Source organism: Prunus dulcis, chromosome 7, assembly GCF_902201215.1.
Source record: "Prunus dulcis chromosome 7, ALMONDv2, whole genome shotgun sequence".
Classification (NCBI taxonomy): domain Eukaryota; kingdom Viridiplantae; phylum Streptophyta; class Magnoliopsida; order Rosales; family Rosaceae; genus Prunus; species Prunus dulcis.
The window spans coordinates 453190-473949 of record NC_047656.1 but is presented as its reverse complement, the minus strand read 5'-3'; the positions used below and the strand labels follow the sequence as shown (position 1 = coordinate 473949).

Sequence of the window (20760 nt, the reverse complement as noted above, 5' to 3'; positions counted from 1 at the left end):
ACGCTTTGAATTAAACTAATAAATCCTACGGTACCCAGACCCACCAAACGAAAACCATAATGAAGTATATGAATTGTCTTGTAGCAAAAATATCGCAAGCAGCTCCACTAGTCACATTATCCATTTGCATCCTCATATCGTTATATACTCTCGCAAGCAAAGCCAATAATGATATGTGGACACTCGCACCCCCTGAAGCACAGACAAAAAAACCAATAAAGTGTGGAATGGTTCTGGAAAATGGCAATTAGAAATCCTAGGAAGAGAGAATTTTTTCACAAATTAACTGAAAGAAAGCATGAGCATGGCTTTCAGTCCATTTTTGTTACCCAATTTCAGTCCTTTGTCCACTGCTAGGGCTAAACACATAGATTCTTCTTCTTACCCTACTTCTCTACCCTCTTTCAGTTTCTTGCAGCTCTACAAAACTAACAGCAACAAGACAGAATTCCCAGTTCCAAAAGTGGCTTCAATCCCATACCAACCCATCAATGTGGACTACTTGGAAGAAGAGTTCAGTGGCCATGGAGTGATATTCAAAGGCATTGGTGACAGCTGTGTGGCCAAGATGGAACTGGAGAATGGTAGTAAAGCCATCATGATGCTGCCAAGTGGCTTAATCACTTCCTACAAGGCTTCCATGTGGCATGGGGGCACGGTTGAATTGCTGCAGGCTTCAGTCTCTGAGTCAGAGGAGAAGAATGAAGGTGCTGCCGCTGCTGCTGGTGTTGCCATTCAAGGAGGGGTGTCTTTAGCCTTTGATTGTGTAAGTGAGGATGAACAAGTTTCATGGTCTCCAACAAATTGGGCTCTTCATGACATTAGAGGAAATCCTCAGCAAGAGATTCAGGTTGGTTTTTACTTGCTTTCCTCACAACCAAGGAACCTATCAGAACAAACTGAATTTTATTTTATTTTTATTTTACACCAGTTGCAAACTTATTTACACTGTAGATAATTCTAGAGAGGTTTACAGAGCAAAATAGAAAAATGCAGTCAAGTGATCAATATATTAGAGCAGGATGTCATTGAATGCCATACATAGTTGCTAGAAACTAAGTAATAGAGTGAGACAAAGTTCAACAAAAGGGAAAATAGTCAGGTGGCTACATGAATTTGGCAAGACAATGTACAAAGCTTAGTAGGTCAAACTGTTTTTATAGTTAACTCTAGTTTCCTAATTTGTGTTACCAGCAGTAGAAATAAGGAAGGCTACTGCTAACATTCACATGTGCACTCACTGAAGGGCATTTGCAAAGTCTAAAACACTTTTTTCCATTATAATTAAAATCGAAAAGACTAATCAAACAATGAATTTATTTCAGGCTTGAAGTTTCCGATACCGTTGTAGTCAGATTCTGTCCTGTTTATGTTTTGACTTGTTCATTGATGATGCATAGGATTTTAAGCCAATTCTTAGAGAAAACCATTAAACTGAGAATGCAGGTACAACTGATTAGCACTGATTCAGAGGACAAGGTTGAAATCAAATACGTTATCACCCTGAAAGAAGACGTCTTGGTCTCAGAGCTTGTGGTCTCTAACTCTAAATCTTCATCCCTCCAACTAACTGGGTCTATTTTAAGTCATCTGACAGTGAGCTCACCAGATGCAACTTATGCAGTTGGTTTGGAACGATCAGATTTCTTTAGCAGGTTGCCCATTTTGTCAAGTTTCGGGATAATCCCTCCCGACTTTGGCCTAAAAAATGAATCTCAGATCAGCAAACTATGGCAGCAAATGGCACAAAAAGCATTTATGCCTGTCTGGGGTCCAAAGACTCAAAACGATGATGGCAATGAAGCAGAGAGAAACCAAAGAGAAAATGAAGAAGAAATGAAGGGTGAAGAAGATGACAACTACAAGCATTTAAGAGACCAAATGAGTCGAATATACACCAGCGCGCCTACCGACTTCACAATCATTGACAGGGTACTTGGAAAAACTAATTAAATTCTGAATTCTCATACACATTCTGCACTCTCAACAATTGACACTCTTTTTCTTTTATTAAAATTTTGGCTTTGTGGAACAGGGTAGAAGAAACTCTGTCATAGTAGGAAGAGATGGGTTTGATGAACTATACATGTTCAGTCCTGGCTCAAGTCATGAAGACTATGGCAAGTATTCATATATATGCGTCGGCCAATCGGCGGTTCTCAAGCCAGTAATTGTGGGTCCTAATGAATCATGGAGGGGTGGACAGCGCTTATACAACCCAAATCTTTAAGTTTTCATACCATGACTCTGCTCTCATCTTCTAAGCCTTGGTGTGACAACAGACAGAATATAACTTTCATGTTATGAGATTGTGTGCAGAAGATAAAGCAGCTCTTGATTATATTGATGCGAAATTGTTCCAATCTATCAAACTAAAAAAAATACCACATAAGGTTGTTACGACCACAAGTGGAGCAATTTCTGTAGTTCACCGTATTTAGAAGACGTTTTTTTCCCCCTTTCAGATATTAAATACCATTCTGAAGACATTGCATGCCACAAAGTATATACCAAGGTATGTGCTTTGTCTTAAAAATAACAATATCAAAAGCAATAAACGATAAACATTTCCCCAAGAACACAAATTCTTTTGATTCTTTTCAGTACATTGAACATCCACGTCTAGTTGTGATGGTAAAATTCTAGTGTTACAAAAGATACAGAGAGATTCTCTTGTCTACCGTTGCCTACTTCATCAAAAGAATTTGATACATCAAATTGAGTAACGACGTTGGAAGAAGAGAACGAGCACATTAAGTTGGAACAAGATAATAACCTTCATGCCTTTCACCTTGATCATTAATCCAAAGTAGTGGCATAGCTACTGCAAGTAGTGCGAACGAAAGTCCACACAACAATTTCACAGCAACCTTTCGACGGGCACTTTTTATGCCAGAGATTTGAATTTCTGTTTCATTTTCTGGAACGACCTCCTGAGACGCCTGCAAATCAGCATCCACAGGAATGCCATCTGTTGATGATACCGATTCAGGGCCACCTTGAAATTGCTCATCACCAGCATAGAAGCTCCCATTCTCTCCGCATTCATAGTTCACACCATGTGAATAGCCTTCTTGGTCATATCTGGCATTTGGGCTCCAATCAAATTCGCTCATGGATAAACTTCTAAATCTTCTGGCTCGTTTCTCAGAGGACTTAGAGTAGACATTACTTGGATCCTGAAGAGAGTGAACAAGCCTCCTAGGAGTGTTGAAGATGATGTTGTCAACATTGATGGGAGTGCGCGACCTCTGAATCACCAGCGAGGCATTCCAAGATCGGCAACACACAAGAAAATCATAAAATTGGCATATTTAAATAAAAGTTAAGCTTCAGTAGATAGACAGCATAAGTAAGCACAACACCATTGTCAGGCTGTAAAGCAATCATTAGCCTAACAACTTAAGCTTTCTGCGGATAATGGTAATCAACCAGTTTTACCATGGAAGAGCAGGAGATTCCGAATTTGAACCTCTGCAATTATATCCTCCCAATATAAATTGAATTTCACTTGTTGGGCTCTAATGTTGAAGAGAGAACCACATGCGAGGGGGGATGTTAGAACATAAAACAAGTATTGGTTCACATCCTGAGATTAAGGTTTTGGGATATTGATAAAACAACAAATTTATCAACTAACACGCAATACCATCTCACTATCAGTAGCCTTAATTTTCCAGAACACAAATTTTTGAAGTAGAGATAATGTGCCAAAGAATCAGACATACGAAAGGCCATTTGGGCTATCTGTACTATTTTTACAATCCAGCAAGCAGTTTATTTACCTTATTTCCCTCATTAATTTCACGCTTTCAGGTTAAGTTTTGACCTAAATCCAAAAACTAGTTGAGTAACTACTTCTACCACCATCACAATCAAACCATTAACAGCAGTTTCTTTCCACATCAGAAACACAGAATAAATTGCTACATATGTACAGGTGTAACTTACCAGAGGACTGGTTGTGGTGCTTCTTGATGCTCCATTCCTAGGATTTCTTTGCAGGAACCCTGCAAATTCCTCTGTGCAATCTCCTTCGCATTTGATGAATTCATTATTCCCAGAGTTCTCTGGATATCCATTCGAGTACGCACTACCCCGAGCAATTTCTGAGAACAAGCCATCCTTGAGAGACACATCAACTACTCCATTCTCACGACTCCAAAGCTTCCGGTTTACACTCCTACAATCATAAATTGAATTTTGAGAAGCCTGACTCATTGAAATAGGTGACTCAACCAATGATTCATATTCAACAAAGGAATCAAGGGTCTGTGACTCGGGTGACATTGATGCAGGAGATTGATCACTGGCACTTGATAGGTTTCTCCTCCTGCTGTGGCCTCTCCTAATAAAATTTGACCCACAGACAGAACCAGGACCTTTTTCAAGTTTTGAGCCTTTATCTGCGCCTATTCTCCTTGCAGTTTGCAGAGCTTCAAAGGCAGCCCCTTTAACATAAGCCATCTGATCAGATTGACACTTCTCCATTTCTTCAATTATCAACTCAAGCTCAGAGAGAATGCTCCAAGGATCTAAGCATCTCATCAAGAAATTCACCATTTGAATTGCTGACAACCGCTTCTGAGAATTCCCTTCCACTACACCAGCATTCAATATCCGCAGTCCTGCTTGTATCAACAACCTAGCATATGGTTCAACAATTGTAGCATTGCGTTTTGCAAGAGCCATAACCAGACCCATGTGTGCATTTGTCTGAGTGGACTTCTCCTCCAAAGCACCAGAAACATTCTGGCATACTCTATTAACCATCTCATCTGCAGCAAAACGCCAATTATCCGAATCAATAAGAGCCTTTAAGCAAAGTGCAGCTCCAGAAGTCAAGCTCTCTTGAGAACCCAAGAGAGAATCCGACAGAGGATTGCAGAGTGAATGAATAATGTTCCTTTTCTTGTCTTCAGGGGTGGTTGGGTCAATCCCATATCTAGCAATAGCTGGGACCACCTTTGAGCAGGCTTGTTGAAGAGGGAAAGACCCTGCACTTGAAGCCAAGGTCTTGATTATGGTGGCCATGATGCTGTTTATCAGAGGTACTATCTTGACACCATGAACACGAGCAAGAACTTCATATAGTGAAATAGTGCATTCTCCCGACAAAGAACCAGTTTCTTTAGTTTGAGAAACTTGGGCAAGAAACATTGGGATTGCCTTGGAATCCAATTCTTTCACATAGGATTTCAGTGCTTTCATTGCTGATCTACGACTATCAGCATCTTTATCAAGATTTTCCAATTCACGCCTTAGTATTGGGCTTAAACTCCTTCCCATTGTTGGCCTGCATCCAATTCAAGAAAAGGGTTTATTGAAAATGGTTTCGTGAGTTTGGTATTTCAATTTGCAAGACCAACACAGAATGAAACATACAATCCATGAAAGTCCAAGACTTTGAGATGCATTGAACTTCCCCAAGTCCCAAGCAATGAAGAAATATGAGGTTTTGAGCTTTAGCAAGACAACAACATCAAATGTCAAAACTTTTCTGCATCTCCAAGTCCTAAATGTCGAAAATCCAATATTGAAGACGAAAGTTCGTTTCTTTGCTCACTTTTACATAGAAACCAAATACTCATTTGATGCGAAAAACGGAAAAAGATATATCTTTCTATATATTTTCTAGGCCAAAGCAGAAAAATAACTCAAAATAGAAAATGGGTATCATTTCAGAATTCACATTACTCAACATTAAACATCAAAATACAAAATAGAAAAACGAAGAGCCAAAATTCAAGAACAAAGGACTGCTTTTAACATCAAGAACTGAGAAATACCAGTAGTATGGACTATGGAAGACCTTCAGAGCTCTCTCCTGCTCCTAGGGTTAGAGCTGTGCTTTTTGATCCTGCGCTGAAACAAAGGCTTTTGAAGGCCAGAGATGGTAACTCAGAGAAGAGAGAGAGAGAGAGAGTGAGTTGGTATTTGTGTTTGGGTTTGTGCGTTGAATTCATAATTAGCGTGTATTTAGGGCTGTCTTGATGAGCTTTCTTTTTCTGGCAGTACCCAGAGTTTCAAATCTTCCTTGTGAATTCCACCGCTCTCCCTTTTGCAGTGGATCCCAAAATGGTATCCTCTTGGACGAAAATGCCCCTCTTCTTATTAGTGTGAATATTTGAATGACCAACACAGAATGAAACATACAATTTTGAAGGAAACTATCTATATCCATGAGACCATATGGAAGGAAAAAGTATGAATAAAATAAGTACATCTTTAATCGATAATTTTGAAAAATATAAATGAAAATTTTAGCCTTTATTTATTTATTTATTTATTTATTTATATATAATAATATGTGAAAAATACATGTATAATATGTGAATTTTTTTAATATTATTCAAAATTTTGTAAAAAATATGTGTATTAAATATAAAGATACGTACATACATACGTGTATTATATGTCTAATTAAAAAAATGTATACAAAAAATGTAAGTATTTTTTAAAATACTTACGTACGTCTATAGTATAATACGAGTATTATAGGAGGAAAATGCTAACAACTAACAAGCCATGAGACAAAATAAAATTCACATTTTTTACTCAACAAAGTTATTTGTTCTTCTTTATGGAACACCAGTTTAAAACCGATAAATAAAGAGTAGATGACCTTGTTAAGCAACAAATGTGGATTTTATTTTGTCTCTTGGGTGGATGAGCTAAGTTTTGATGAAAATATTCTCTTTTTTTGTTGTTGTCAAACTGCGGAATTTATTGAATTGAAGAATCAAAGTTTACATCTCTTGCTAAAATATTAGAGAACCATACTGGGCAGGATGAATCCCAGCTAAATGAAAATATTCTTTTAAAGTTTGTCACATGTTGACGCACAAACAGTTTTAATGAATGCATTAAAAAAAATCAATTTTAATGAAAAGCAATAATATGGACTAAATTGATTTGTGAACAAAAGATTAAACATCATATTGATTGGTTTGGAACTTTAAGGAATTTTTAAGAACAAATTCAAGGATTTTTTTGATAAAAATTCATTAAAAATAATTAATACGAAAAGACAATTGTTAGGGATAAGTTTGGAATGAAGATTGCTAATTTTTCAACACATTAAATACTTAGTTTTGTTTTAGAAGAAGATTTCATTCATAAGCTAAAATAGACATATAAAGATTGGCATGAATATAATAGCCTCATGAAAATCTTTTTTTAGGAGAACAACTAAAATTGTATTTAAGGGCATTATCTCCCATTCTTTATGGGAAGTTCTCTCATATTCCTTAACTTAACGTTGTAATGAGGTTCCTAGTAGGATATAGCTTAGTTGGTTGAGCTCTTCTGCCTCCATCCATGTGGGTAAAGGTTCGAAACCCCTAGACAATCAATGAATATTTGTGTAAAATCTCCCTCCACCAATCACTTGAACTTATAAATAAATAAAACATGTTGTCATGAGGTTGTTCATTGTATTGTTCAATTGTCTCTCTCTTGTGACATTGTCATTTTACGGGTTACACAACCTCCTGAATTTAATCATAGTGTTCTTATTGATTGTAACTCTTTTTAATTATTAATACAATATCATCCTTAAGAAATGATATAATTTAGGGCTTCTTAGATCTAGGTCTAAAACGATTAGTTGTCATTATGCTAAGTCCTCGTCGTTTTGGTTTTAGATGCAGGTCCTTGACTTTCATTACTTTTTTTGTTGTATCCATTTTACCCTTTGAGGTAAATAAGGAAACACATTGAAAATCCAATTTAATGCATTATTTCGTTGTAATTGAATTTCAAATTTTAAAGGGTTATCTACTATAGACGTCTCTAAACTTGGCCCCTAGTTGCAATTGGGTCTGTGAACTTTTTTTTTAGGCAATTACATCCGTTAACTCGATAAATAGTTCCAATTGGGTCTTACCGTCCAACTCTGTCAATTTATCTGTCAAAGTGAGAGGGTAAATGACAGGACCCGATCCAAATTCCACTTTGAAATCCGAGCCAGACCCTGTGCGTGTCCGACACCTGGCAAATGTCGGGCACAAACGACCTATTTGCCCTTCTATACAAAACACGATAAAATAACAGGGTTGACTTCTACTGAAAGACCGGCAGAGTTTCCCTTGTAACTAGCTCAATACCAAAACATTTTCACCTGTCAAACAAGTATATATATTTATACAACCAACTGCCAACATACGTATATATACATTCCAACAGTTCAGTTCTCAATCTAGGGCAAAATATCAGAGCAACTACTAACAATTTACAAGGAATCAATCCTTTTACAAAACGAAAATCCTACATCAAAAAAAAGGCGCGGAAGATGGGAAATGGCCCGGTGGTGGATTCCTGTGCACATCTACTGCCTGGGGGCGCAAAACAACAAAAAGGGTGAGTGGACCCAAAACAAAGTTTAGAAAAATAGCATATGAACATACTAACCCCACTGTAAAAACAGTTATGCAAAACTGAGTTTTCCTCTTCATTATATTCGTACTAAAATCAATGCATTCACATAATTATATATGTATATGCCAATCATACTCAAGGTCAATAAAACTCTCTTAAAAGCATTGAAATAAATTTAAAACTACCACCTAGGTGTACCCCTTTAATTCTGTCAATTCCTGATATCCGTCAATTCCCGATAATCCGTCAATTCCTGATAATCCGTCAATTTCCCTGGCAGGTCTCGGTGACACAAAGTCAGCTCGAGCCGCAAACTGGCAGGATTCAGGGGACCGTAGTCAGTCTGATCCGTATTCTTGGCTCCCACGGTCCCGGCGTCCCCAACTCGTGAGGCAAATGTCAAGCGCACTGACAAAACTGAAGGCAACTTGGATGTCCGTGGAAATCATCATATCCGAAGGCAACATATACCGAAGGCAACCTGTTTCTATAACTGGGTACCTAAGGTGGCTTAAGAAAATATAAAATTTCTTAAAGATCTGATGAATAACTGAATTTTTGTTAAATCTGGAACTCTGCTGCCATTTATCTGATATATATCTCAATCTTTACTTTCCATATCTTTTTAGCATATTCAACTAAGTAGCATATAAATAAAGATATTTAACTTCAACAAATCATGCTAGGAAAACCATACTCAATAAAACTTATTCAAGATCAAATAATGAAATACATTTGCATAAAATCATTTATAAAACAAAAGTCCACTCACTGATAGTCCGAGCTCGCTGGACCTCTTGAAGGTCCCACCAGCGGGTCTGTCTGGCCCCGGGTGCCTGATTAAACCACCATGAATATTTAATTAATAAAACTGCTCGGTATAAGTATTTAATTAAAACCCTGACCTCAGGCTCCTAGAAGTGCGTGCACTAACTTTAAAGTCATTATTATGCCCACTTAAGCATTTTGGATGGTTATAACTGTCTTAAAAGACCCGAGACTCACTAAGTGATAAACTTCCATATTGGTCAATACGGGACCTCGTGGGGTCCACGACCTCCAATTACCAATCCGAGAGTTCCTATAAGTTCCTCACATTTAAATAACCATGTTCTGCAAGTCTGGTCTGAATCGGACGATCGGATTGATCACAATCGTGTAATCGCATAATTTCTAAACCCTAACCCTAGGGTTCGCGTTTTCGGAATATCCGGGGCTCCGATTCACAATCCTTCGAATCCTACACGATTCTGGAATTATCTAGAGTAACATATCTGAAATTGATTACGATCCAACGGCTCAACAGTATTGAACCCAGAAATCGCACAATATGAAAAATCTGTTCGAGGCTCAAACGGTATCCAAATTGAGATCCGCAAATTCCTACGCGCTCGTGACAACCTAAGGATCACATCAAGACACAGTGCCACTGCACCACCCTCGCCCACGCCCCTCCGTACGCGCCGGCAGCGCTGGGTGTCCAAAGCGATTACGCATCGCCGGAAAATCTCAAAACCTCTGCTCCAAACTCCTACCCTAGGTATAACATCATATTTAGAACCACTTTTGTTCTTGGACCTAACCCAAAAACTGACCGGAAGTGGCCGAACATGGAGGCTGAAAATTGGCCGAATTCCAATTTGAAAACCGAGATATCTACGGTCAAAATCGATGCAAACCTACCCAACCATCAGCTAGAGCATGGAAAATAGGTAGAAATCCATACCTTACTCGACAAATTTGGAGAAGAATTGAAGGAGAACGAGCGGGTTGAAGTTTCTGTCAAAACCGACAGTTTTCTGCAGTTTCCGGCCAACGCCGGCAGTTCCACGGGCTGAGAATGATCGGAGAGGGAAGAGGAGGCGGTGGCGGTTCGAACAAGAACGGTCTCGTGGCCGGTGTTGCTCTGTGGCGGCGACGGCGTCAAGACAACGAATATGGAGGAGGCGCGACGGGAGAGAGAGAGAGAGAGAGAGAGGGTTTAAAATCTGATTTTTCAAATTACCATTTTGCCCCTCGTGATATTTTAACCGTATTTTCTTCGTTAAAACTCCGATTCGAGCCCACTTCGTGTCTATGGACTCATTTCGTCGTGCTCTACGCAACGATGTATGTAGAATTGTCAAATTCTTTTTCGGTCAAAAGTCAATTTTTCGTTAATAAATTATTCCAAGGGCAAAATTATCTTTCCTCATAATAAATTACTAATTAAATATGAATTTTAGGTTTGGGTCATTACAGTAAAAGCGTTCTTTCGGGTTATTTATCCATCATTGACCCCAACTCCGCCTCCTTCATCCATCATCAACCCTAACAGCCCCACCTCCATCTTCACAAATTTACAATACAAATCCATATCAAACAATTTGTGATTGGTAGAAACCACATAAAAGAATTTAACCCCAAAAAGAGAAAAAACCATGTTATGAATTCAAAGGTCTATGAAATCTGTAGAACCCATTTATGCCCTGACAATTCCTATAAGCTTCACTGCTCTGAAACCCAACCTGACAACACAAACACACCGCCTGAGCCACCACCGCTGTTTGCACTGTCCCAAAGCGAAAGAGGAATGGGCTACGAGAGAGAAGGAGAGACAAAGCGAATGAGAGAGGAATTCACAATGACGCTTCTTCCTCTGCAATTTTCATCCAAAACCTGTTCGCGCTAAAACTAAACAGATAGAGATAGGACTAACTTACAGGTGGTGTGGAGGGTTTGGACCCGAGGAGCCTTCGGTCCTTGGAGTCCTTTCTCGAGGCGCGATGCTCGATTCGGCCTGAGGAAAAGAATGGCAAGTGAGGTCTAAAGCACCAGTGTAGTGCCGGCCGAAGACCCTCCAATGTCAAAGTTAGTGACTAAGAGCAATTTTCATTGACAGTGTGAAAGCACAAGTCAAGTAAACATTTGGTTGGGCCAAGGGGCTTTATTTATAGAGGGTGTTGGTGATCAGTTAACACTTATTTTCGATGTGGGACTCGTAGGGGAGTCTTCGACGGTCCACACGTGCCCTGACAGGCCTTGGCGGGAGTTCTGAGGTTATCTTTGCAAAATTGACCGTGTGTTTCGACTGGGCGTTCGACATCAGGTGCCGAAGATCTATTCAAGGGAGTCGATCGGGAGCACTTGCCGATTTGACGAACATGTATGAATCGGTGGTGTATGCCGATTACCTATTCGGCATGGCTCATAGGGTTGGTCTTAGGCTCGTTCACTTTCCACGTGTCATGATGTAAGTGGGGAGGGGGGGTCAAATATGGTACAAACAAAACCTAATTTTGTGATTGCATTTGGTATGATTCAGAAACGATAAACGATTTTTATCATCTGCATTTTCTTGGAAGCTTTGTTTTTTCGGAAATGTAATCTGATTGTTTGTGCACATAGCAGAGCATAGCAAATTGATGGAAGGTTTTCACAACAACTCGAAAATGGTGAAACTGCTTAAAGGAAACTTGGAGAATGTGGACCTCAACTCGCCATTGTTCAGGTACTTGTGCGCTCAATCTCAGAGTCAGATGCAAATGGACGCCTTGAAGTAGTGTCGTCGCCACCTCTTGCCGTTCTTGCCTTTGGAGAATCTGATGGAGAGGTCACAGCCTTCGATAGTTTATAGAACGCTGGCGAGAAGGGGTGTAGAGGGAGGAGGTTATGGTCATGGACGGTGTTTCAGTCACCGGAAGAGGAAAGAGCTCAAGGTCTGCTTCTGATCTGTCGTCATCTTCTTCTTCTTTGAATTCTTCGGGGAAGATTCTGTACAAGATCGACCTTTGCAGGTCCTGGGAGGATTCTGGAAGCTACCTCTACAGCTCCAAAGGCCAAGAAGAAACAGAGCGAAAGAGAGAGAGAGGGATTTGGATTTGGATTTTTTATTTTAAAGTTTATTTATTTATTATTTTTATTTATTTATTTATTTTTCACTTTTTTTAGTTTTTTAAAATTTAAAATATTTTAATTAAAATGGACGGTTTTAGCCCTCAAATTAACAGCCAAATTGACAGAATGACTCAATTGGAACGAATGAGAGAGTTGGATGACCTAATTGCCTCAAAAAAAAGTTCGGGAACCCAATTGCAACTGGGAGCCAAGTTCAGGAACGTCTACAGTAGATAACTGAATTTTAAAATATGAATTCTTTTCTTGTGAATTTTTACCTAATATATGGATAAAATACAATTTAATCAATAAAAGTAAAGACTCACATATTATACTAATCGATGAGACAAACACCCGCATGAAATTATGTACCTATGCATCAGCTAAACACCCAAATATTGAAAACACAAAATGTTATACTTATCAAGTTGATTCGTGGTGTTTAAGCATAACAACAAATAAAAAATTTGACCTTTTTATGTACCTAATATATAGGTACTATGAGCTAATGTGCTTTATATTAATATATAGGTAAAATTTTCTAATGTACTTGGTTACTAGGTAAATATAAGATTATGTACCTAATTACTAGGTAAATGTGAGATTATGTACATAACTTACTAGATAAATATAGGATTGTACCTCATCATTGGGGGAAGTATGAGATAATATATAATCTACCTGACATATAGGTATCTTGTTATTTTCAATATACCTTTTTTTTTTGTTTCTTCAATTTACCTAATAAAAATGTCGTAAACAATAAGAAAGAAAGCCAACCATTTTTTTGGTTAAAAGAAGAAAAAAAAGACAATGTTAATATACCAAATCATGGATGCAATGAAAAGAAGGGGAAAAAAAAAAGGCAGCATAATTAATATACCAAAATCATTATGGTCATAAGCACTTAATTTGTTAATTAATTATGATCATAAACAATTCTTTCCTGTAATTATCACATAAATTACAATTACCCGATTCAAAGCTTAAGAGGCAACATTGGAACAAAAAATGATTTTAAAAAATAAAAAATATATATTACATTAGAAAATATGTTAAAAAGAATGTAATCCTATATGGTACAAAAGTCAAAAGACTTGTATCAAAGTCACCAAATCCGAAGATTAAACCCAACTTCTCAATAAAAATTTAAATCTATATCAATTTTTCTATATAATTTATTCGTTTCTAGACACATGGATGAATTTGTCCAAAGTTAAAAATAAGCATATATATTTAGTGAGGTCACCCAACATCCGAGGAAGATGGAACCATGAAAGTGCTATGGGTAATTTGGTCAACCTCATTCTCCCATCTAAATTTTTTTTGGGGGGAAAACCTTGTTTGTTTCAAAAAAAACTCGGCGGGTGAAATGGTTGGTTTCCCGCTCTGCTATTTTCTTCTAAAATATTTTGAAGGCAGACAAAACAAAACAGCTCAGGTTTCAAAATGACCAAAACATCCCCCCACTTTGGTCTTCTTGTGCCTTGGAGGAAAGCAGACTCTGGGCCCATCCACTAATCCAAACTTGGAAGAGTAAAATTGCTTCCGTGGCTAAAATCCGTGGCTCATAAACTGAGCACTAAATATAAGAGTCATCCATGGCAAATGATAAGGGGATGTAAGAGCAGATACAATTCATTTAAATAGTGGTTGCCTTTGTAAAAAGTAATATGTGTTTTCACATATTGTCATGACAAAGGGCAAATACTATTTATTTTTGGGTTATTGATCCCAATGGCCCCTTAACTATTGCTCAAGTATCATTTTGGTCTATGTACTAAAATTTTCATTTGAATCGTCCTTCAACTCTTTTTTTTGTATCAAGATGTTCCTACCATTAAAGTCTGTCAAATATTCTGTTAAATTGAGTGACAAAAAAGTAAAATATTATTTAAAAAAGGGTTAATGACTAAAATGGTCCCCCAACTATTGCTCCAATATCATTTTGGTTCACCAACTAAAATTTTCATTTGAACCGTCCTTCAACTCGTTTTTTTGTATCAAGATGGTCCTACCGTCAAAGTCCGTCAATTTTACTGTTATTTATTTTTGTATTTATCTAATTTTAAAATTTTTAATTAATTTAAACAATAGAGAAAAAAATTATTACATTTTAAGTCCAGGTCGGCAAAAAAAAAAAGCCATGTTGGTGGTGAGATTCAATTTTTTCAATTTTAAAATTAGGTACAAGTTCCTACAATAGTTTCCTATAATTTTTAATTATTGTTTACTCTTTTAAAAAATTTATTATTTTATTTTTATATTTATGTGATTTTAATTAATTTAAACAATAGAGAATTTTTTATTATTAATTGTTAGGTCAGTCTCACCGGAAAAAAAGAGCCATGTGGCTGGTGAGATTCAATTTTTTAAAATTTTATAAGTTTTATAAGAGTTTCCTTTAATTTTTAATTATATATTACTATTTTAATTCTTAGAGACTTTAACGGTAGGACCATCTTGATACAAAAAAACGAGTTGAAGGACGGTTCAAATGAAAATTTTAGTTAGTTGACCAAAATGATGCATGAGCAATAGTCGGGGGACCATTGGGATCAATAACCCTTTATTTTTTTACCTAAACAATTAATTTGGAGAATATTTTCAGTTGCCACGTGTCTTTTTTATTATATAAAATTCTCATCTCATATTTCGGATAAGATTTTCCGATTAAATTTTTAGATTAAATTTTCGGTTGCCATGTGTCCATATTTATTATAAATTTCACATATTAAATTTCAGATAAAAATTTTGTATAAGATTTTCAGTTGCCACATGTCCATATTTATTATAAAATTCACAACTCACTCATCATACAATTAAATACCTACTCACTCGTCATACAATTGAAATACTCCTAGTCCTCATAGTCCGACACAATCGAGTACAAGGGCGACTCGATCATTGGCCGAGGCGGTTCCATCGGATCACTATGTGAGGGACTATTTTCCTTCAGAGGACGTATTAGTGCCATTATTTCAGACACGGAATGCACAACTGGAACCGACTGCGGGCATTGTTCACTTGATGAGCTATGTGTAATGGTTTTACTTTTTTTTTTTTTTTGCCTTGAATAATCTATTTAAAAAAATTAAATTGGAAATGTAAGAAAATATAAAAAAGAATGACATTAAATTGAATAAAACGGCAATTAATTTTTTAGCTTGTCGCCAAGATTTTGACATCTTCGATCATTTACGATCCTCCGGCTTCGATGGAAGATGCCATGAGATGGTGAATAAAAATGAAAATTGGAAGTGATGAAAATGTTGTGTTGAAAGTGAAAAATAATAGAAGGAGAAGAAATTGTATGAGGATTTGGTGTTGAAAGTAACGAAGAATGGCAGGTATTTATAGAAAAAAAGTTCAAATTTTTTTGGTAAATTTTTATAAAAATTTTGAATTTTTTTTTCACATTTTTTATGCCAAAAAAAAGCCCAACCGCTGGATTTGAAAAAAAAACTATCGGAGCAACCAGAACGCGCCTCGTGGCATGTTACCGTTGGCTGATGTCCGAGAGGTAATTCAAAATTTTTTTTAACGTTGGTGTGTGCGTTGCAAAAATTTAGAATTACCGCACTAACGTCAGTAGCCTTTGGGCTCAACCTCAGGCTGGCCCAGTCTCGTGGGACCCATGCCTTGCCCAGGCTCCTTTGGCCTGCTGGAACATGCAACTTGGGCTCGGGCCCTGTCCTGCCAGGGCTGGGGTTATTACTGAAAATGCTCTAACGGACTTGATGGTATGGGTTAAATGAGACGCGAAACAACAATCAATGTGATAAAGTGGATCACTTTAATTTCTAAGGAACTATATAAAATTTAACCATACTTTCAAAGGGCACTAGTATAATTAAGCCTAATATATAAACTGATAGAAAAGAGTAACTTCCTTCTTAACATCACACTACAAAAAAAAAAAAAAAGTCAGCAATAGTTACCTTTTTTTGGGTGACCATTGGCAGCAACAGTCACCTTTGTTGGTGAGTAAGCCCTATAATAATGCTGAACTAACGAATTTTTAGCTGGTGATATATGAAGGTGTGACTTTTGTCCTTTCTCACGATTCTAACAGCTTCGTGACAAATTTTAGTTGGCTGTCAACTGCCCTTGAAGTGCATGAGATCCATAACACGTCGAATCAATTTTAGCCTTATATTTTAATATATTTAAAGTTTTACTTAAATCTTTATTTGTATATTAAATTTTTATTTGATATATTTATTTTTCTGTTTTTATTTGGTGTATCTCTTCCTTTTCATTTTCCAATAAAGGTGGGAGTTATTGATATATATATTTATATTAAGTAAATTTAGGTTTTAGCCAAAAAAAAAAAATTTCACTTTTGGAAAAAGCCAAAACTTTTTTTAAAAAAAGACAGAAAAACCTCTCAGCTTTCAAACCAAAGACATTCAAATGTAAAAGATTTCTTAAAAAATCCAAAAATAAATAAGGACAATTTTGTCCATTTTGACTTCTTTTAAAAAATGTTATGAGTTGTAATATTTTATTGTGAACTTAAAAATGTATTGGAAACTTAAAAGTATATTGGAAACTTGAAAAAGTGTATTGGGAACTTATTATGATTTGTAATATTTAATTCAACAGTCACCAAAGCAGATAATTACTCACCAACAAAACCTATCAACTTCAAAGTAAACTTGTTCGAAAGAAATAGATACATGTAAGAATCTGAGCTAACGAAATCGATACATGCAAAAAATTTCATGACTATTCTATTGCTAACATTTGTTGTTGCAGCTGATGCTAAAAAACTTGTAAAATTACTGTACAGATGCATTCTATTGAGAAAGAAGCACTTAAAAGGACTTACATTTTCATTCTCACAGACAACTCTCTCTGCACAAAGAAAGCATCTGATCCCAGCCCTTCTTTTTCCCTCCACTCAAAAAACCCATCCTTGGAATTACTTTAGCTTCTGTGGGCTACTCAAAATCTGATCCTTTCTTGGCTTGGCATTGTTTATCTCCACCTGCTTCCATATCCTCTCATTTGGAAACATGAATTTCCAGAGATTGCATATCCATAACAACATTTAACTTCAATTTCTGCTCTCCAACAAGCAGCATAACCATGGATCACAATCAGATAAGTTAGAGGGATACATAAGCAGAACACAGCATTATGCAGAACAAAGGTAGAAATTGTGGGAAAAGAGAGCCACTAACAGGAAAAGAAAATGATGAATACGAGATGAGATCAACAAAAATTGAAAATCCTTCTTTCGTTTCATTTTTCTCTCAAAAACACAAGTATCAGATTCTTAATGGGTCACACCGGGCACCCATATTTCCTTTGAAACACAACAAAATTCAAAATTCATTCAAAATACGATCTTCTTGCCTTGCTATACATGCACAGTCATATGACTTCACTTCAATGCCTCCAGAATCAACTTAGCCAACTCACCCCTTTTAATAACAAGCTCCAATTCAGCAACATGCAGCTTCTTCCACTCCTCCTTCAACTCAGCTCGCTTGGGTTCTCCAATAAACTCCAAGCAACCCTCCAGCAACCTCAGCTCTCTCAAACCCGCACACGTCTCATTACTCTTGTACTGTTCAGACAACCCACCGAGCGCAAATAACCCTTCGCTGCTGCCCCATACCTTCTTAGACAAGTCAAAAACCCATAGCTCATGAGGCTTAACAGGATTATACTTCTTCCCTTTGGACACATTGGTCTCATACTTCTTCTTGAGCCTACGAATCTTATCTTGCAATTGGGTCTTGTTCACATCGGCCTTCAGTGATTTCTTCATAAAATCATGAAATGCAAACATATCAGCATTTGGGTGCACCCCTTGCTTGGTATAGTAATCAATCATGCCTTCCAAGATCGTAATCTCATCATCATCGCTCCAAATCCTCTGCAGCAGGAGCAGCTTCTTCTAGTCGTCTCCACCGGCCTTCTTCATTTCCTCTCCGGCCTGGTCCGGCTCCTCATCCAACTCTGGGATCTTCTTCTTCTTGGGCCTCTTGGAATCCTTGGGGTCGCTCTCGCTTGGCCGCTTCGACCTAGCTCTTGCCGCCGGCGTTGTAGTAGCCGAGGCCAATTTCTTGATAGGATTTTTAGAACCTGCGCAAGAGGGTTAAAATCACTGAAAATACTTGCAAGAATAAAAGGTAATTATAGTATAAGTGCTCATGCAAGGTCGTTGTCCCAAAGATTGTTTGACTAATTTGTAATTAAACTAACTCTTAATTAATAACTAAAATAGATTTTATCAAAGATTTGAAGTTTGTGAATTTGAAAAGATTAAATTAACAGTAAAAGAAATCTGAAAGTTGGGAAATAATAACAGCAAAGAAGAAAAACGTTTTCTTTTTAAAGACAAACAATTTAGAGAAAACTAGGTTTTAGCCATCACCGTCACAATCCTATGCAATTCTATCAATTACTTATGAATTTCCACATATATGCTTTGAAGGTTAGGTTTTCCTAATGCATATTTTCCTTGTGATGTTCAAGCGAAAACATATATCTAACATGCAATCCGTCTGTGATGTTCATATTAAATATAAACATGCAAGACTCATTAAGCTTTGTGAAAACCCTTTGAGAAACCATGCAACCCTTAAGAGCGTGATGTTCGCCTTAAGTGAACTTACAACTATTAATCACAAGAAGCCATCCTCAATTTCAGGGTGATGTTCCAACATAAATTGCATCAAATTACTTGTCTACATATCCTAATGGTGATCAATCATTAAAATAGATAGATAGTTTTAAACGCAATGATTAATAATTCAAAGCAAACATGCATCCATTCATAAGCAAATTAATAAAATTACATATTCATGCTAAGACTTATGGCCTCGCCCCTAGAAATTTGAATTAGTTACGCATACTCATAATTAAAATCAAAGATAATATCATTAGAATGAATAGGAATAAAAACACCTGCAGGTTGCAAACACTCCAAAACCCTAGCAATTGCTCTCCACTTTCAAGAGCCAAAAAGAAGTCCCCTAAAATTCCTGTGAGAAGGAACTTAAATACCTCCTAAAACCTAGCTGCCCAATCTCCACAAGGAAACGCACAATCTGGTTAAAATAAAATAACACTAGGATATAAAATTCAAATTGGATTAGGAGAATCTGCCACAATCTGGTCAGCCATATTTTGGCCTCAAATCTGTTCCAAATCTGGCCCAAGATAGCTTGTTTTAAAGATAAAAATATTCTGAACACTTCTCTAGAAGGCCACGAACCCATTCGAGGTCATCTTGGGCTCCAAAAATGCAATAATAGCCCAAAATGTTACTATTCCAGTACTGCGCACTGCTCTTTATTTTATTGCCAGAAAATAATCGCTTAGTAGAAAAATCTGAAAATTTGATACAATCAAGTTAAGTGACTCACGTACGTCCTGCAACTGGAATTACTCCAAAACTCATCCAGTTGTTATGTTTTGCTTCAGAGGAAGTTGAAAGTCCAATATAGAAAATATAATTCAAAGTATCAAAATTCTTCCAAAATATTAACCAAAATATACTAAGAATGAGGTTGTCTCTTCCATAGCCGAGTCTGGTTTCTTCTTAGTAAGTGCAGCCTTCAGAGACTCGGGTTCCTCAGACTCGGATCCAGATTCTTCCTCTTCTTCTCTGTCAACTTCTTCTTAAGACGAGGCTTCCACTTCTTCAGACCCAGGGGATGAAGACTGTGGCACCGTAGCCAAGTCCGGATTCTTCGGTTGTGGTTTCTTCTCAGCAACAGGAGTGGGTGCTCCTTTTGGCTCAGGTTCCTCAGACTTGGATTCGGGCTGGGATCCGGATTCTTCCTCTTCTTCTCCGTCTACTTCTTCTTCGGATGAGGCTTCCACTTCTTCCGGAGGCTCATCCTGAGGAGATGTGTGGTTGGGTGCCATTGGAGAGATCCTGAAGGGATTCCACAACCCCATTCAAAATTTCTTAGGCTTGCGAAATTACGGTTTGGGAATTGGGTTTGTGTGCGCGAAGGGAGTTCAACTTTCCTGTGACCAAACTCCTTGTGCCCACCGACCTTCTTATTCTTTTGAAACATGTCTCTTTACTTACCCAAAACTTAACTCTATTAAGTCTCCATTTCTATCAAAATAATTATATTAAAGGTTTGTTTTTCAAGAACTGGCTGAGTTTTCAGATTTTTTTTTTTTTAAAAACAAAATTGAGTTTTCAAATTAGAGCGTAGGAAAGATGAAGGGACAAGAAACAGTTTTCCGGTGTAAGGTGGTTAAAAGGCTGACGGGGTTTTGTACGTCGGGGCATTGCGGTTCTGTGGCAAGGCCTCGACAACTAGAGCAGAAGCTCGACAAATTGTAGATTTGACAAAGATTTCTACAGCGGGTTTGACAACTTTCAAGTGTTGGATGACGGTGGTTTCATCTAGGTTCCATAAATCGGAGCTCATGGGTGTCGCCAATTGATATGCGTTTGTTGGAAATTAACTAGGCCAGCGACGGTCACCTCGGTGGTATCAACAGTCTAATTTGATCAATGAAAAA

At 37.3% G+C, this 20760-nt stretch overlaps 2 protein-coding genes and 1 pseudogene across 2 annotated transcripts; 1 reads left to right on the top strand and 2 right to left on the bottom strand.

Annotated features, from left to right (window-relative positions):
* Positions 1–160: 160 nt before the first annotated feature.
* Positions 161–2466, top strand: LOC117634888 (protein NDH-DEPENDENT CYCLIC ELECTRON FLOW 5). The gene is made up of 3 exons (XM_034369162.1): positions 161–850; positions 1447–1932; positions 2036–2466. The coding sequence occupies exons 1-3, from the start codon at positions 299–301 to the stop codon at positions 2228–2230; spliced, it is 1233 nt and encodes a 410-aa protein (XP_034225053.1). The 5' UTR covers positions 161–298; the 3' UTR covers positions 2231–2466.
* Positions 2467–2544: 78 nt separating this feature from the next.
* On the bottom strand, positions 2545–5967 carry LOC117634887 (protein SINE1). Its single transcript, XM_034369161.1, has 3 exons — positions 5790–5967; positions 3952–5296; positions 2545–3251 (listed from the first exon to the last, which is right to left on the bottom strand). The coding sequence occupies exons 2-3, from the start codon at positions 5287–5289 to the stop codon at positions 2754–2756; spliced, it is 1836 nt and encodes a 611-aa protein (XP_034225052.1). The 5' UTR covers positions 5290–5296; positions 5790–5967; the 3' UTR covers positions 2545–2753.
* An 11657-nt stretch (positions 5968–17624) lies between these two features.
* On the bottom strand, positions 17625–19046 carry LOC117633962 (annotated as a pseudogene).
* Between the last annotated feature and the right edge of the window lie 1714 nt (positions 19047–20760).

Coding starts and splice junctions, on each gene's coding strand:
- LOC117634888 (XM_034369162.1), top strand. CDS start 299: ATGAGCATGGCTTTCAGTCCATTTTTGTTACCCAATTTCAGTCCTTTG. Junction 851..1,446: donor ATCCTCAGCAAGAGATTCAG/GTTGGTTTTTAC, acceptor CTGAGAATGCAG/GTACAACTGATTAGCACTGA. Junction 1,933..2,035: donor ACTTCACAATCATTGACAGG/GTACTTGGAAAA, acceptor TTTGTGGAACAG/GGTAGAAGAAACTCTGTCAT.
- LOC117634887 (XM_034369161.1), bottom strand. CDS start 5,289: ATGGGAAGGAGTTTAAGCCCAATACTAAGGCGTGAATTGGAAAATCTT. Junction 3,252..3,951: donor GCACCACAACCAGTCCTCTG/GTAAGTTACACC, acceptor CTGGTGATTCAG/AGGTCGCGCACTCCCATCAA.